The sequence below is a fragment of the Psammomys obesus genome, unplaced genomic scaffold (genome assembly GCF_907164565.1).
Source record: "Psammomys obesus unplaced genomic scaffold, mPsaObe1.curated_primary_1811, whole genome shotgun sequence".
Taxonomy (NCBI): Eukaryota; Metazoa; Chordata; class Mammalia; order Rodentia; family Muridae; genus Psammomys; species Psammomys obesus.
Window position 1 is genome coordinate 22096495 of NW_026596034.1, and position 14038 is coordinate 22110532.

At 54.5% G+C, this 14038-nt stretch overlaps 4 protein-coding genes across 10 annotated transcripts; 2 read left to right on the top strand and 2 right to left on the bottom strand.

Moving 5' to 3' along the window:
• Positions 1 to 2: 2 nt before the first annotated feature.
• Positions 3 to 2773, bottom strand: Acd (ACD shelterin complex subunit and telomerase recruitment factor). Of its 4 annotated transcripts, none has more exons than XM_055621186.1 (11): positions 2544 to 2773; positions 2326 to 2453; positions 2063 to 2156; positions 1898 to 1974; positions 1639 to 1683; positions 1493 to 1527; positions 1208 to 1359; positions 1032 to 1128; positions 384 to 751; positions 177 to 268; positions 3 to 97 (listed from the first exon to the last, which is right to left on the bottom strand). In XM_055621186.1, exons 1-11 carry the CDS (start codon positions 2640 to 2642, stop codon positions 25 to 27), a joined length of 1260 nt encoding a protein of 419 aa, XP_055477161.1. In that variant the 5' UTR covers positions 2643 to 2773; the 3' UTR covers positions 3 to 24. The 4 variants fall into 4 exon arrangements, with proteins under 4 accessions (XP_055477161.1, XP_055477159.1, XP_055477160.1 ...); XM_055621184.1 differs by having other exon boundaries at positions 177 to 286; XM_055621185.1 differs by having other exon boundaries at positions 2326 to 2462.
• A 542-nt stretch (positions 2774 to 3315) lies between these two features.
• Pard6a (par-6 family cell polarity regulator alpha) lies at positions 3316 to 5171 on the top strand. Of its 2 annotated transcripts, none has more exons than XM_055621187.1 (3): positions 3316 to 3467; positions 3842 to 4064; positions 4280 to 5171. In XM_055621187.1, exons 1-3 carry the CDS (start codon positions 3405 to 3407, stop codon positions 5032 to 5034), a joined length of 1041 nt encoding a protein of 346 aa, XP_055477162.1. In that variant the 5' UTR covers positions 3316 to 3404; the 3' UTR covers positions 5035 to 5171. The 2 variants fall into 2 exon arrangements, with proteins under 2 accessions (XP_055477162.1, XP_055477163.1); XM_055621188.1 differs by having other exon boundaries at positions 4283 to 5171.
• A 171-nt stretch (positions 5172 to 5342) lies between these two features.
• Positions 5343 to 9202, bottom strand: Enkd1 (enkurin domain containing 1). The gene is made up of 8 exons (XM_055621260.1): positions 9186 to 9202; positions 8870 to 8969; positions 8595 to 8789; positions 7787 to 7959; positions 6319 to 6444; positions 6042 to 6205; positions 5808 to 5944; positions 5343 to 5716 (listed from the first exon to the last, which is right to left on the bottom strand). The coding sequence occupies exons 2-8, from the start codon at positions 8952 to 8954 to the stop codon at positions 5556 to 5558; spliced, it is 1041 nt and encodes a 346-aa protein (XP_055477235.1). The 5' UTR covers positions 8955 to 8969; positions 9186 to 9202; the 3' UTR covers positions 5343 to 5555.
• A 156-nt stretch (positions 9203 to 9358) lies between these two features.
• On the top strand, positions 9359 to 11192 carry CUNH16orf86 (chromosome unknown C16orf86 homolog). Of its 3 annotated transcripts, none has more exons than XM_055621431.1 (4): positions 9359 to 9517; positions 9719 to 9945; positions 10299 to 10543; positions 10617 to 11192. In XM_055621431.1, exons 1-4 carry the CDS (start codon positions 9434 to 9436, stop codon positions 11066 to 11068), a joined length of 1008 nt encoding a protein of 335 aa, XP_055477406.1. In that variant the 5' UTR covers positions 9359 to 9433; the 3' UTR covers positions 11069 to 11192. The 3 variants fall into 3 exon arrangements, with proteins under 3 accessions (XP_055477406.1, XP_055477407.1, XP_055477408.1); XM_055621432.1 differs by having other exon boundaries at positions 10644 to 11192; XM_055621433.1 differs by having other exon boundaries at positions 10362 to 10543.
• The last annotated feature ends 2846 nt before the right edge of the window (positions 11193 to 14038 follow it).

A 14038-nucleotide genomic window follows, 5' to 3' on the forward strand; every position in this document is an offset into this window, starting at 1 on the left:
CCTCTGACAGGTCCAAGTGACTCCTCAGACCTGTGTTAACTCAGACTCTGACTCCATCACCAAGTTCAAGGCCCAAGCTACCAGGTGAGGAGAGAGCCTGGAAAGAAACCATGGCCATGGGTCAGGGTTACCTAAGACTGGTAACCACCACAGGCAGGGCAGCCCCAAACACTCACCTGACAGTTTGGACCTGAGCATGGAGGGAGGCAGAGGGTGGGTCGTATTTATACTGGAAAGCAGAAGCATCATGATGCCTCTTTGGAGGTTCCTGGAAGGGGTAAAGAATCTAGAGAGGGTCCAGTAAGGACCCCTAATGCCCCCCAAGTCTCTCCAAGCTCTACCCAAGGCCCTCCCACATCTTCACTTCCAGTTGCAGAGCTCACCCAGACAGAGCAGGGCTCCTGGGCTGCCTTGGCTCCAGTTCTTGGAAAAAGCTGCCGTTTCTTGATGGGCCTCTGGCACTCCTTGATCTCCTGGTTGTGAACCTGGGCTCTGGTCACGAAGACCTGGTTTGCTCTGGGGGCATGGCTAAGGGGTGAGAGACTCGGGGTGCAGGTCAGGAGAGGGGAGCTGGGTGTAGAACTGCAGGGTGAAGAATTGGGGGCTTCACATATTGGGGGGGTTGAGCAAACAGCTGGTAGAGGCTGGAAGCTGCTCTTCTGCCCAGGGTCCGATGTAGCCAAGGCTGACAGAAGGCTAACACTGGCACCACTTTCCTCTAATGGTATGTGGCCAAGGGAATTGGGGGTTGCTGGGAAAAAGGAGACTGAGTGTGAGCACACACCTTTCAGCTCAGGACAGCCCAGTGCTTGTGAGCATTTCACAGTATTCTACACAGTCCAGTAATCTGACTGATAGTGTTGAGTGCTTATGGCCTGAAACAGAGGGACTGGGTGAAGGACAAAGATGGGCCCAGTCTCCTGCACTGGAAGGCAGGTGACCCGAAAGCCCTCAGCCTTTCTCTCCATCAATGCTGTAGTGGGCTCTGGGCTCCACACACTCCACTTTTGGACCTCTCCAGTTCTCCTTACCCTGTACCTTCTGATTTGAGTCGATAGAACTCAGGATTTTCTCCTCATTCTCAGAGATGTGCAGCAATAAGCTAGACACAGTGAACACAGCTTCTCCCTGTGGGACATAAAATCTCAGCACAGCAGTTGCCTAACCCTCACCCTGAAACCCCCACCAAGAAAATCCCAGTACTGACCGTGGCCTGGCAGCAAGAGGTAGTCCAGTGAGTGAGGGGGGTTGTTGTGCAAGGGCCTGCTAGCACCAGGCAGCTCTCGGCTAGACGCACCAGTGCCCCTCGATGATCCTGGTCCTCCTTCACCTCATCCAGAAGCTGAGACAGTGTCAGGCCTGGGGCCAGGGTTTTGGCCAAATGGTTGAAGTTGAAACAAGAAGTAAGGGTAAGACACTACAGTTACTTACTGAGGAAACAGCATTGCTAGCAGGGAGTTAGGTAGGGTTCCTGGGAAACCCCTACCAGTACCTGCACTGGAAGAAGCAGACTCTGAAAGGTGGTCCCTGGGGAAACAGAGTAAACACTTCTTAGGAACAACCCTGATGCCAATCTACCCAGCTCCGACACCCCTGACCATACCACACCGCAGCCTCAGGGCCCAACCTCAGACTCACTCAAGGCAGTCATTGAGCTTCTTCTGCACATCTGAATCCTGGTTGCTGGGAGAAAGAGGAGGGTGGTAGGTAATCATGGTGACTGACAACCAAGCCCCCTCACCCAAATATCTATGCCAAAGACAGTGAAGAGGCAGAGGATGGAAGCTTCATGTAACTGTTTTGTTTGGGGGGGGGGGTCATGGAGAGACTTAGATTGAACCCCTCAGGGCGTCAGGCATGCTAAGCTACATGCCCTTCCACTGGATGGCTGACTTACCAACCAGTCACCTGGACCCGGGGCTGCTCCATGGGCAGCAGGTTAAAGCGGTCCACCTGGAGGTAGAACTCGGCAGGCTGGAGGGGTTAGGGAATGGTGTCTCAGGAGCTGTGAGGAGCTGTGAGGCACAGGAACCGATCCCGCCCAAGTGAGTCCTACACACACCTCATGGTCCTGAGCAATCTGAATGCGGACCTCGCAGACCTGCAGCAGCAGGAGCCGGCCCTCTGTCCCGCGGAATCCGAACTCTTTCTCCTCCCTGCAGCGAGCACAGCCCTCACTGTCCAGAGCCCAGGCACAAACATATCCCACAGTTCTGGGGAATGAGCTTACCCCCGCCTCTCCAGCACCCGCCCACCTCAAGTTCAACCTCGCACTGCCCTGCTGGGAGCTCCCACCTTCTTCCATAGACGTAACAGCTCTCTTACCAGTCGGAGGTGTCGATGGCGTTGCGCGTCACCACGCATCGGACACTGTGAGTTCCGTCTGACACGAGCAACACGGCCCCGGTGTCAGGGATGTCAGGGGCGGAGGATGGACCCGGGGTCTCCGAGTCCTGGAGTACCTAACATTAACAGTGGCGGCTAGTGTCGGTTCGCTTCCTCAGCCTCCACCCGGGGCTCTGGGATCTGACTGGCCTGCTCACCTTGAGCAGCTGCCCGGCTCGTGGACTTGACAGTGTCTCCGGGCCCAGGATCAGCTCTCGAATCCAGGGCCGCAGGACCAGCCTCCCCGACTCCGACATCAGCGCGGCGGCACCCTCGGAGAAGCCCCTCCGGGCAGGCGCTTCCCGCGAGCACCGCCGCCCTGTGTCTGGTTGGAGAGAGGAAGCACGTGACCGCGAGGCGGAGCCTAAGTTTGAGGCCCCGCCCGCTCGCGCTTCTGCACCCGCGCAGGCGCTTCCCGGGGGCGTAAGGTCTATGGTGTTCGGCCAGCTAGTCGGGCTCCTGTCTGCTGCCTGCTCTTTCTTACCGGGCCATCTCTCTGAGCCCGTGAGCTGTTCCTCAGTAATACTCTAGCACCGGAAAGGAAAGGGCAAGGGCTGTCCTGGATGGGAGCGAGCCAGGTTAGGAGGCTGCAGTCGAGACTAGGGCTTGAAGCCACTTCGGCGCTGTGTGACCTCGAGAGGTTTCCCAAAACGTTGATTTAGACTCCTCCGCAAAACGCGCGGTCTTGTGAGGCCAATGGAAATGACAGCACAGACGCTTAATAAGGGTTAGTTCCCTCATTCTGCCCTCGGATTGGTCGAGTCCTCTTCAGGACGCTCGAACCATAGCGTAATGACGTAAGAGCAGAGGAAGCCCTAGGTACCTCGGTCTCCGTTTCCTAGGAAACGTAGACTCCGCGTTTCTCGGTGTCGCGTCTCCCTTGACGTCATGGTTTGGGCGGGAGGGCGGGGCGAGTGCTACCGCCAGGGGCGGGGCAGCGCGGTCCAGCGGGCCGGGCAGTGCACCTGCGCCTCGGCGGGCTGCCTTGGGGCACTGTCCCCGGCCCGCCAGGCCCCGCAATGGCCAGGCCGCAGAGGACTCCAGCGCGCAGTCCCGATAGCATCGTCGAGGTGAAGAGCAAAGTAAGGGTTCCTCTGGCCTCGGCTCTGGCCACTGCGCTAGGCGCTCCCAATTCCCTTTTTCTCCCTTACTGGTTCCTTGGTCTCCATCACCTCTTTCTGTCCTCCATCCTCCGCATCCTATTCTGCTTTCTCTGTCTGCCTCTCCTCATCGCACCCTCCCTCCCATTATGGACCTCCAGAGTCCCGCTGTGGCCTTGGGTGTATGGAGAGCAAGGAAAAGACCTTGGACAATGTCCCTCGTTTGGGAACTGAGGTTCAGGCTTAAGGCTGCAGCTGTGGTAGCAGCCTTTTCCTCACCTGGCAGCGTCAGACCTGTAGGGAGAAGGGCTCGGGCTCTATCCTGACACTCTTCTCCCTGCCCCTCCTGCCTCCAGTTTGACGCCGAGTTCCGGCGCTTTGCACTGCCCCGCACTTCAGTGAGAGGCTTCCAGGAGTTCTCGCGGTTGCTGTGTGTGGTACACCAGATCCCTGGCCTGGATGTTCTGCTTGGCTATACGGATGCTCATGGCGATTTGCTGCCCCTCACCAACGATGACAGTTTGCACCGGGCCCTGGCCAGCGGACCCCCACCACTGCGCCTATTGGTCCAGAAGCGGGGTGAGGATGGGGTTCAGTGGGCAGCTTCTTTGGGGTAGGGTGACAGGGCAAGTCCACTAGGGTTATTAGCCCATACCAAGGGCTCCCAGGCTTCACCTTCTGCAGCCTCTGCCCTTGGTATGACCTCCAAGTAGTAGGAAGCAGTTGACATTGGTCCTATAAAGGGCCCAAATGGAAGAAGACTCTCTAATCCTAATTACCCCATTTTCCTGCAGCAGAAGGTGACTCCAGTGGCCTGGCCTTTGCCTCCAACTCTCTGCAGAGGCGCAAGAAAGGGCTTCTGCTACGACCAGTGGCACCTATTCGTACCAGGCCACCCCTGTTAATCAGCCTGCCCCAAGATTTCCGCCAGGTGTCTTCGGTCATAGACGTGGACCTGCTACCTGAGACCCATCGGCGTGTGAGGCTGCACAAACATGGCTCAGACCGTCCCCTGGGCTTCTATATTCGAGATGGCATGAGTGTTCGTGTGGCTCCCCAGGGCCTGGAGCGGGTTCCAGGGATCTTCATCTCCCGCCTGGTACGTGGGGGCCTGGCTGAGAGTACAGGGCTGCTGGCAGTCAGTGATGAGATCCTCGAGGTCAACGGCATTGAGGTGGCTGGGAAGACCTTGGACCAAGTGACGGACATGATGATTGCCAACAGCCATAACCTCATTGTCACTGTCAAGCCCGCTAACCAGCGTAACAATGTGGTACGAGGGGCATCTGGGCGTCTGACAGGGACTTCCTCTGTAGGGCCTGGGCCTACTGATCCTGACAGTGATGATGACAGCAGTGACCTGGTCATTGACAATCGCCACCCTCCCTGTTCCAATGGGCTGACTCAGGGGCCCCTGTGCTGGGACCTGCAACCTGGCTGCCTACTTCCTGGTGCTGGCAGCTCTCTGCCCTCTTTGGCTAGCCGAGAGCAAGCCAATTCTGGCTGGGGGAATGGCATGCGGGGCAACGTTAGTGGGTTCAGCCTCTGATGGCCAAAGGTGCCTGCCACTTTAGGCTGCTGGAATGTGGCCTGGACTTCCCAGTCAAGAGGGAAGAATAGCGAGCTCACAGTGCCCTCGCAGCCAGGGGAACATTAAAAGGTTTTTTTTTTTTATAAAGGTTGATATACGATCCCTCTGTGTCCCTAACCTCTTCTCTGTTCCTGTAAGTCAGCCTTCTTCCCTGGACATAAGGCAGGACGGGATAAGGGCACAGGAGAGATCTTCCTGTGACTATGCAGCAGGAAGCCCACCGAGCTTGGCATTTCTAAGACAGCTCCTATGAAAATAGCCACTGTGTACAAAAGGTTTAATTTTGACAAAGGAGTTGCAAGGCAGGTGGCCCTTCTGCAGCCACTGGTGAGGAGTAAGTGCTTTAAAGAAACTGCCCACCCCAACGCTCCTGTCCCTGGGCTGTGACAGGGCTTGAGCCTGCCCTTTACAGCCGTGAGGTGACCCTCAGCAAGGATCTCCCCATCACTCTACCCACAAGGGTAGAGTGTGTGGGAGGGTTAGGTATCCATCTTCACAAAGACTTTGGGTCGGGAAAAGATCTTGATAGCCTCTTCTATTTGTACCAACTTGCGGTCCAGTTCAGCACGGTGACCCTGGGCTCTCAGGGTGTCAGCCCCAGCAGGAAGTAGTACTAGCTCACGTAGCAGCTGGCTCTGGCCTGCAAGAGGGCACGGAAACAATTGAGACTTGGGTAGGGATGCATGGTCCCCGTGGGCTCCCTGTCAGACATCCTTGGCCCAAGTACTCACTCTGGAGCAGATTGTTCAGCGTCTCTAGCCGCTGACTCTCAGGCATGAGTGTGTGGCCAGGGGGCATGGCTGGGTCTGGCTGGCTGTGCTGGCGAGCTTCAGCCTCCCTCCGCCACAGATCCCTACGCTCCAACAAGCTGTGAATGCACAGGCCTAGGGTTGACCACACCAAGGCAAACTGGTCCCCACCCTTCCCCGGGTCCCTCCCCATACTTGTGTGCCCATAGGACCTACTAGTGGGGCACATGGCCTTTCTGTGTGGCATTGTAGCGTTCCTGGGCTTGCCGTTGCTGTTCCAGAACCTGTGCAAGGACCTGCAGCGAGCGGGAATGGCGCCGGGGGGCTCTCTTGGCGGCTCGGGCATTGTGACTAATGAAATCCACACCCAGGCCTGGCCCCTGCGGAGACATGGCAAGCATGGTGGGGAGCCTGTAGCGCTGTGTTGTATCTCTCTGTATCTCACCTCATGACTCCTGGCCAATGGCCTTCTAGTCCCCACAGACCCTCTCACCTTAGCTTTGGGGCCTGGCAGGGTGAGCTGAGGACTGGAGACACGGGATGGTGGCAGACCAGGGCCACAGCGGGAGTGTGCCCGCAGGAAGTGGGCAGGCTCCGTCACAGAGGAAGGGCCAGGCTCCTGGAGGGTAGGGTACGGTAGAGGAATCAGGGAGGCTGAAGTTGGGTTCTAAGCCACACAATCATTCCCCTTTCTGTCCCTCCTTCCTCTAAGTACCTTTCTGTGCTCATCTCCTTGAAGGAACACTTTTCAACATTTAAATATGCTTGTCTCTCACAGCTTTAAAGAAAACAAACTACTTCGCCATCTGCCTTCACCCTCATTCAGCTACCATCCTTTTCTCCTCCTGAACTAAGGTTTCTGGCTCTATCACCCCAAAGTTACTGAGGGCTGCTTCCTTAGCCACACTGTCCTCAATTTAATTGTCAATAACACTCTGGTCTCACCAATGAGCTACTGAGCTGTGTCTCCATCTGCTCCCTGGACACGGTCCTACCCCCTGGCAGTCTCACAGACGCTTAGGCCTGAATACAATCTCATGTGACCTTGTCTTTTCTCCCAATCTTGCATCTCTTTCAGGGCCCCTGGATAGGGAAATGGTAACTACCACCAAAACCTAACTGCTGCCCACTCTGTCCTCAGAAACAAATGTTGCAAGGAATGGTGGTACATGGTTACAGAACCAGGACTCAGGAGGCTGAGGTAGAAGCACTGACAGTTTGGGGCCAACCTGGGTTACGGAGAGAATTCAAGGACAGCCTGTGGCTAAACAGCAAGCTACCGTCTCAGAAAGAAAGGAGCTGGGAGTGGTGGCCCTAACCTATTAGCTCCACACCTGGGAGTCAGAGGCAGGAGGAGTATTAAGAGTTCAAGGGCAGCCTGGGCTACATAGACCGTGTCTTGATAGAAGGTTGTGGGGCCACGGCAGGGGGAGGGGAGACTGGATGGATGGCTCAGCAGTTAAGAGCACTGGATTCTTTTCCAGAGAACCTGGGTTCCATTCCCAGTATTACAGGGCAGCTCACAGCCCTCCAGTTCCGGGAGATCTGACGCCCTCTCCTGGCCTCTGTGGTGCACAGACATACATGCAGGCAAAACACCCATACACATATATATATATTTTTTTAATCTCAAAAATTTTTTAAAAGAAAAAGAAGAGAGAATCTAGTGTGGTAGGGACACCTTTAATCCCAGCCCCGGGAGCTGGAGAAAGGAGAGTCAGGAGTTCTAGGGCCTGCTTCTAACTGTGTGGTTTCATGTCTATGGAAAGTTCTCTTCCCCAGCCTAATTCTCAACTGCCCTAATGCCATCAGCTCCTCAGACAAGGTCCACCCCAGATGTCTTAGTCTTTTGTGATCACACCCCCCCCCACACACACACACACACACCCTGTTAGTTAGATCAGGGTATAACTACTTGTTAGCCAAAATGGAAGGCATGTCTGGCTCCCGGGGGCAGATACCTTCATCCTGGCCTTGACTCGAGACTCCACATTGTCATATTTGGGTGAACGCCACAGTGCCTTCAGGGGCTTAGGCTGGCCCTGCTCCCGCCTGCGTTCCTGATCTTGGAAGCGCCTCTGAATCTCTCTGATCCGCTTCAAGTTTTCCTTCTCATGGTCTTTTGGATCCTTCCCTGGGGGGAAAATGTTGCTAGGGACAGCCCTACAAATGGCCGTGCAAACAAGATCACACGTAGACTCACACCCTACCCTTTGCAGAAAGACTTCCCAGACAATCTGGTAGATGTCTAGTATATGTGAGGCCCTGGGTTCAATCTCCAACATCACACACAAAAAAGTTTAAATACGACCAAGTCCTCTCCGTGTAAGTTAAACTCCATATACACAGCACCATTACCACTTCATTCGCTTACACGGTATTCCTTTTGGTTATCTTCTGCATTTTACAGTGAAATATACCATTAATCATCTTGTACATTATACTCATGTCATGTCTTTTGTTTATTGCCTCCAACTTTTGAAGCCTGTTGTTTGTTTGTTTGTTTGTTTGTTTAATAGCTGTGAGGCTTCGCACAACGTAGACGCTAAGTAAGCAATGTCCCCTCAAGGTGTGGACGCTTGAAGCTAGGGCTTCCTGCAGGACGAACTCTCATCCTGCCAGGAAGTAGTGCGTTTCGCCCTATGCTAGAGAAACGAAGACCCGGAAAAGCACATTAATTGCCTGGGCCCAAGGCAATCAAGACACATCCTATTTTAATCTCTGCTTTTGACCTCCGAATGTCTCAATACCCCTTCTGCAAAGACTTACTCTTAGGAGAGACCCCTGAACCAAGGGAGATGGCCCCCAGTTGCAGCAGCACGTCGCCCACGCCTCGCTGGCCACGCGCCAGGATCTCTCGGGCTTCCGGCCTGATGCGGGGCCCACGAAGCGGACTGGAGTCCAGGTCTTGACCTGAAGTCAGCAGGTCCAGCTTCAGCGTGTTTCCTTCCAGGCGTCCTTGGGCTGAGGAGCAGGACGAGGTGCAAAGCCGTGCTCAGTGGCGGGGTGGGGCATTCGCACCGCCGCGAGACCCCACAACTCACCCGAGGCCGGTCGGCGGTAGTACTCCGGGCAGAGCGTGGGGTCTGGAGGGATGGGTCCAGAGATGCGGGACGGGCCCTCGCACATGATCCTACTGCAGTCCTGCAACCGTGCACCAAGGCCTGGTGCGCGGTGCAACGCCAACCCCTAACTCCTATCCGGGGATTCCACCCTCCCCCGAGCCCTGCAGCCCCCACCCCTCGACTCCCGCCTGTCCCCTAGGCTCAACCTGCACCGCCTCCCCGCGACCGGATCCTAGCCTAGTGCCCAGAGGGGTTCGCAGTCCTTCCCCCGCAACGCCCCGGTGGGGCCTCTTACTGAAGCAGTTTTACCGCCAACTGTTGCAAGCCGGCGGGAGTTGCTGTTGCTTGGCAACAAATGGCTTTCTGAGGTCAGGGGTCAAATGACTGAGGCGTAAAGCCTTCTGGGGTTTGTAGTTCCATTTGAAGATCGCGTTACCAGTCTCGGGTCTCCCCTACCAACCCTGAGTACACCAGTCCAACCCTCCGCTGGGCCCACCGTCCTCTCCTAGCGACCGTCGAGGGATGCATTGATTCTGCACAGCCATGGCCTCAGCAGGGGCCAAGAGGCAGCCAGAAACCCAGAATGGGGCTGAAGTAGGGTCAGCCCAGATTGCAGAGATCCCTGAGGTGACTCAGGCATTTCAAAGTGGAGGGGTGGGGCAAGAGCAGTGGTACTCCAACCCTCTGCCAGGCCAAGCCCTGCAAGTAGAGGGACCTACGCTGGTAGCCTTCATGTCTTATTTTGTGGCCAAACTGTGCTTTGAATGGCTGATCCCTACAGTACTTTACCTGGCCATTAGCTACTAATCACCTCTGTGTATCTTCCAGTGTCCAGGAACAGGAGAAAATTGTCAGGTGCCAGCACATGAGGCCTGCAGAACTCCAGGAGACCCGTGTCCAGTAGGACACAGCTTGATAGCAGAGCTCCAGGAAGAAGGCACAAGCCTGGGAGAGGAAGTGCTCAATCCAGGGGTGGAAGCAGGAGAAGACAGAGGACCCAAGCCTACATCATCCATCGTGAGGCCCAGTCATGGGCCCAAGAGAAAGCCTATCAAGTGAGAGGGCTTTCAGAGGGAAGGGCTGGGGAGGTGGGTCTCACACACGAAGATGCCTAACTCCTGATTCCTTCAAGGCAGAGATCCTTGTCTTCTGCTACTACCACCACTCCCAACTTCTGCTTCTCTAGAACAGGGCTGTAAGGGGAAACATTCTATATGTTTATCTGGAGCTTCCTGGTCTTGTAGGGGATTGAGTTTCCTTGAGTGCTCTAAGCTCTAAGCCTCTATTGGGCTTAAAGTTCCACTGACCAATAAAGGGACAGCTAAGGAGCCCTGGGGTTGGTGGACAGCCAGGGCTAAACCCTAGGCTCAAGACCCAGGAACCAAAGACTGAAGCCTGCCTCTTTCAGGCCTCTTGTCCCAAGTTTGGGTACCCCAGCCCTCCCAGGGCCAAGCTACCATGCCCATCCTAGGGCTGAAGCTGAACTGCCACCAGGGCTACCACTGCAGAAGGAGGAGCCAGAGGGCAGCCACAGTGAGGCCTCACTGTCTGCTAAACAGCACAAAAAAGCCAAGAAACGCAAGAGCGTAGTGGCTCCCGCGGCCCCAGCCGTGGCCAGCACATCGGCACCCACAGAGACCTTGGGGCTGGAGCGTGAGTGGCAATCCTGGGCTTTCCTTGTTTTCCTTGTCTTTGGGGTCTGGCATGGCACAGCCTGGTGCTCCAGCCTTTGCCTTGCCTTGGGTTCTTGTAGGAAAAGCCCAGCGCCTTCGGCCACTGTACCAGTATATCAACTATTGCAACCCTGAGCTGAACCAGGCGGGGGATGGAGACAAGGAGATGGAAGTAGAACCTGAGTTGGACTTAACCCTTGTTCCTGAGGAGGCCGGTGTGGAACAGCTGCAGCTGCAGGCCTTGCTGCCTGTGGCAGGTGAGCTGGGCTTAGGCCTTGCCTTGCCCTGCCCTAACACACTAGTGCCATTCCCTAATGTGCCACTCACCCACACCCTCCCTTCTCTGGGAGAGGAGGCTGTAGAGGAGCCTGGAGGTGTGTCCAGTCTCCGGGTGAGTGGCAGCCTCAAGGCTGAGGTGGATAAGACAACCCAAGTGGATATTGACAAGATGTTGAGTGTCTGTGCTGCTCCTCTTGTGCCCCCTCTCTCCCCTCAGTACAAGTGACCCATCTGCCCACTGGGAATGTCCCTCCTCTAGGCCTGAACTGTGGCTGTAAGCCTAGGCCACCAGGTAGAGGAAGTACCTTAGTCTTTGTATCTGGGAACTTGTGCTCACTGAAAATAAACATTTCCCCCTTTTAAGACTGTGATTCCTCTAATATGATGCCTGACTTGGGAAAGAGGCGAGGGAGAAGGAGGAAAGATTCACCCATGCAGCTTGTGAGGGCTGACTGGTCATTTGGATCGGCAGGAACCTTGACAAATGACAGATCTGCCTGGGAGTGGGTGACGTTGTGTGAGAAAACTTCTCTAGGGTGGGTGCAACACTCACATCCGCTCTCCCCTGACAGAGAGCCCAGGACAAAGTGCATTTACCACCCCAGTCCAACTTGGTGAAACAATGACTTTTAGTGGGTTTACTTACAGGAGCAGAAATGAAGACATCTGCTTTACCAAAGCCCACCTTAACATGAGTGACAACAGGTGGGACCCTGGAACACAGTGCGTACCCTAAAGGTAGCTAAACACCTTGAAAATCATCCTTTCCAGGGATCTCAGTTGGGTTTAACCTCTTGCAGGCAGCTTGGCTGGATTCTGCTTTGCCCAGGCCCCAAGTCTTCCCTCCAGCCCAGCTTCCTTCTGTCTGAGAGGGAGTTTATTGTTTACTATGGCAAGGAGGTGCCTAGAGAATCTGCTCAGTTTCTGGGAATCCCTTAAGCTATTTTGAGTTGTTTACTTTCTGTTTAAGGAGCTTCCTGCAGGAGGAAACTGCTACGTAACAGAGATAGGTAGACATGTTGCCCAGCTCTGTGTAGTGTCTTGGTGTCTGACTGAGGGTCATACGGCCTAATGGTAAGAGATGAATTAAAGGTGAGGGATAGGAACTATGACCGAAGGAAGAAGAGTATTAGGAAAACATTGTTTGGTCCTACTGCCTGACTCTTGAAGAAGGGTCTACATTTGTCCTGACTTCAAAAGGATCAAACCTGAGATCTCCCTCTGAGGTGGCAAAATTCATTTGTCTGTCCCAAGATTGGCAGTTTTATAAAGCTTATTACTAACCAGGTGTATACCTGTGGCAGGTGAGCTGGGCCTTGCTTTGCCCTTGCGTTTGGGAGATAAAGGCAGGTGGACAATGAGTTAAAGGCCAGCCTCATTTGCATAGTTAATTCAAGGCCCCTGTGTATGCTACCGGAGACCCTACCTTTAAAGAAAAGGGGAAAGGGAGCCAGGCTTGGTGATGTACACCTTTAATCCTAGGACTAAGAGGCAGAAGCAGGTGAATCTCTTGAGTTTGAGGCCAGCCTGATCTATAAGAGTAAATTCCAGGAGCCAGGGATACACAGAGAGACCCTGTCTCAAAAGAAAAAAAAAAAAAAAAGAGATGGGGGAGGGGGAGAGAGAGAGAGAGAGAGGAGAGAAGAGAAGAGAAAGCCGGGCAAGATGGCACATGCCTGTAATCCCAGCACTCTGGAAGATGGAGGCAGCTGGATCTCTTGTGAGTTCGAGGCAAGACTGGTCTACAAAGTGAGTTCCAGGACAGCCAAGGCTACACAGAGAAACCCGTTTAAAAAAAAAAAAAGAAAGAAGGAAGATGGGAAAGGAAGGAGAGAGAGAGAAAGGGCTGCAGAGATGGCTCTGGTTAGCAACACTTGCTAGGCTGGGTGGCGGCAGCACACTTTACACCCAGCAGGTGGGTCTCTGAGTTTGAGGACAGTCCGGGCTACACAGAGAAACCCTGTCTGTCTTGGGGGAGAGAAAAAAAAAAAAAAAAAAAAAAAAAAACCTTGCCACTTTTGCAGAGGACCCAGGTTCAATTCCCAACACCCACATGGCGGCTCACTCCTGTCTACCCCCTGCCCCAGTGGATCCAACACCCTCTTCTGGCCTCTGCCTGCACCAGGCACACACTGCAGTGTACAGACAGACATACATGCGGGCAAACACTCACACATACTTTTTAAAAAATGCTGTCCACTCATTGTCCTAGCACAGCCAGACTACGCTTTGCCCACACATAGCCTGGCGTTGAGTGGTGGTGACAGCGAATGCGTTTCTTGGAGCTGTCAGGCGCCCTCACCGGATGACTGCTGCCTCTGGCCCCACAGACAGCCCTCTGGAAGGAGCACATGAGTGAGGAATATTATGGAGCCTAGACTGCTGCTCCTCCCGCATGTCCTTCAAACACTTCGACATGGAGTTTTCCACATGAACTGCATTTCTTCCCTATAAGCAAGCTAAGATCTGACCAGTGAATCTACCCTCTCAACTGAAGCGGGTCAGCATCTGTGCCAGGACCTCAGACCTCTCTGGGGAGGACCCTCAATGGTTCCCCCTTCCTGTGGGGTCTGGTCTCACAGATTCACACAGTAATCCTGCCGCACACGGAGCACCTGCACTCCTGCTGATGTCACTCTCCCTCTAGCACCTTGCTCTTCGTACCTCAGCTGCCTTGACACTCCTCAGTGGCTTCGTGTAACTCCCTGATTAACCAGGCCGTAATTTGCTCTCATTGTATGCATGGGGTTTCCCCGCCTAAGATGCCATCGTTCCTTCATCCGTCTACCTGTGTAAATAGGTAGTAAATACACGACCTTGATCCATACACCATGACCCCCGACCCCACACTCATTCATGCACTCCTGTACACACACCCTCCTTCTTCGCAGTCAAGAAGCACCAGTGTTGCTAGGTAGGGTCACACCTACCTGGGGGGAAGATACAGAGGCTGACAGGTCTGAATCACAACAGCTAAAGCCATCTAAAGCCCACTACCTCATTCGGGGCCTCTAGAATTCTAGCCCAGCATGATTATTGGGTAGGAAGGAGGTGGACAGATGTAGGTGACAGAATGGGCACAGTCGCTTTCCCAGCATCGTTCCAGGCTGCTCCCTCCACTGGACGTTTTCCAAGATGGTTTCTGGCCCATAGCAAGGTCACTGACAAGCCATGACGGCAGGACATTTCTCCCTCC

Bases quoted from the DNA above. Each gene is read 5' to 3' on its own strand.
- CUNH16orf86 (XM_055621431.1), top strand. From the start codon at position 9,434: ATGGCCTCAGCAGGGGCCAAGAGGCAGCCAGAAACCCAGAATGGGGCT. The intron at 9,518-9,718 runs GTGACTCAGGCA...TGTATCTTCCAG, and splicing joins AGATTGCAGAGATCCCTGAG to TGTCCAGGAACAGGAGAAAA. The intron at 10,544-10,616 runs GTGAGTGGCAAT...CTGGTGCTCCAG, and splicing joins AGAGACCTTGGGGCTGGAGC to CCTTTGCCTTGCCTTGGGTT.
- Enkd1 (XM_055621260.1), bottom strand. From the start codon at position 8,954: ATGTGCGAGGGCCCGTCCCGCATCTCTGGACCCATCCCTCCAGACCCC. The intron at 8,790-8,869 runs GTGAGTTGTGGG...CCTGCTCCTCAG, and splicing joins CTACCGCCGACCGGCCTCGG to CCCAAGGACGCCTGGAAGGA. The intron at 6,206-6,318 runs GTGAGAGGGTCT...ATGTCTCCGCAG, and splicing joins TGCCAGGCCCCAAAGCTAAG to GGGCCAGGCCTGGGTGTGGA.
- Acd (XM_055621182.1), bottom strand. From the start codon at position 2,642: ATGTCGGAGTCGGGGAGGCTGGTCCTGCGGCCCTGGATTCGAGAGCTG. The intron at 2,463-2,543 runs GTGAGCAGGCCA...TGTTAATGTTAG, and splicing joins GAGCCGGGCAGCTGCTCAAG to GTACTCCAGGACTCGGAGAC. The intron at 2,157-2,325 runs GTAAGAGAGCTG...TGCTCGCTGCAG, and splicing joins GCCATCGACACCTCCGACTG to GGAGGAGAAAGAGTTCGGAT.
- Pard6a (XM_055621187.1), top strand. From the start codon at position 3,405: ATGGCCAGGCCGCAGAGGACTCCAGCGCGCAGTCCCGATAGCATCGTC. The intron at 3,468-3,841 runs GTAAGGGTTCCT...TCCTGCCTCCAG, and splicing joins TCGTCGAGGTGAAGAGCAAA to TTTGACGCCGAGTTCCGGCG. The intron at 4,065-4,279 runs GTGAGGATGGGG...ATTTTCCTGCAG, and splicing joins CCTATTGGTCCAGAAGCGGG to CAGAAGGTGACTCCAGTGGC.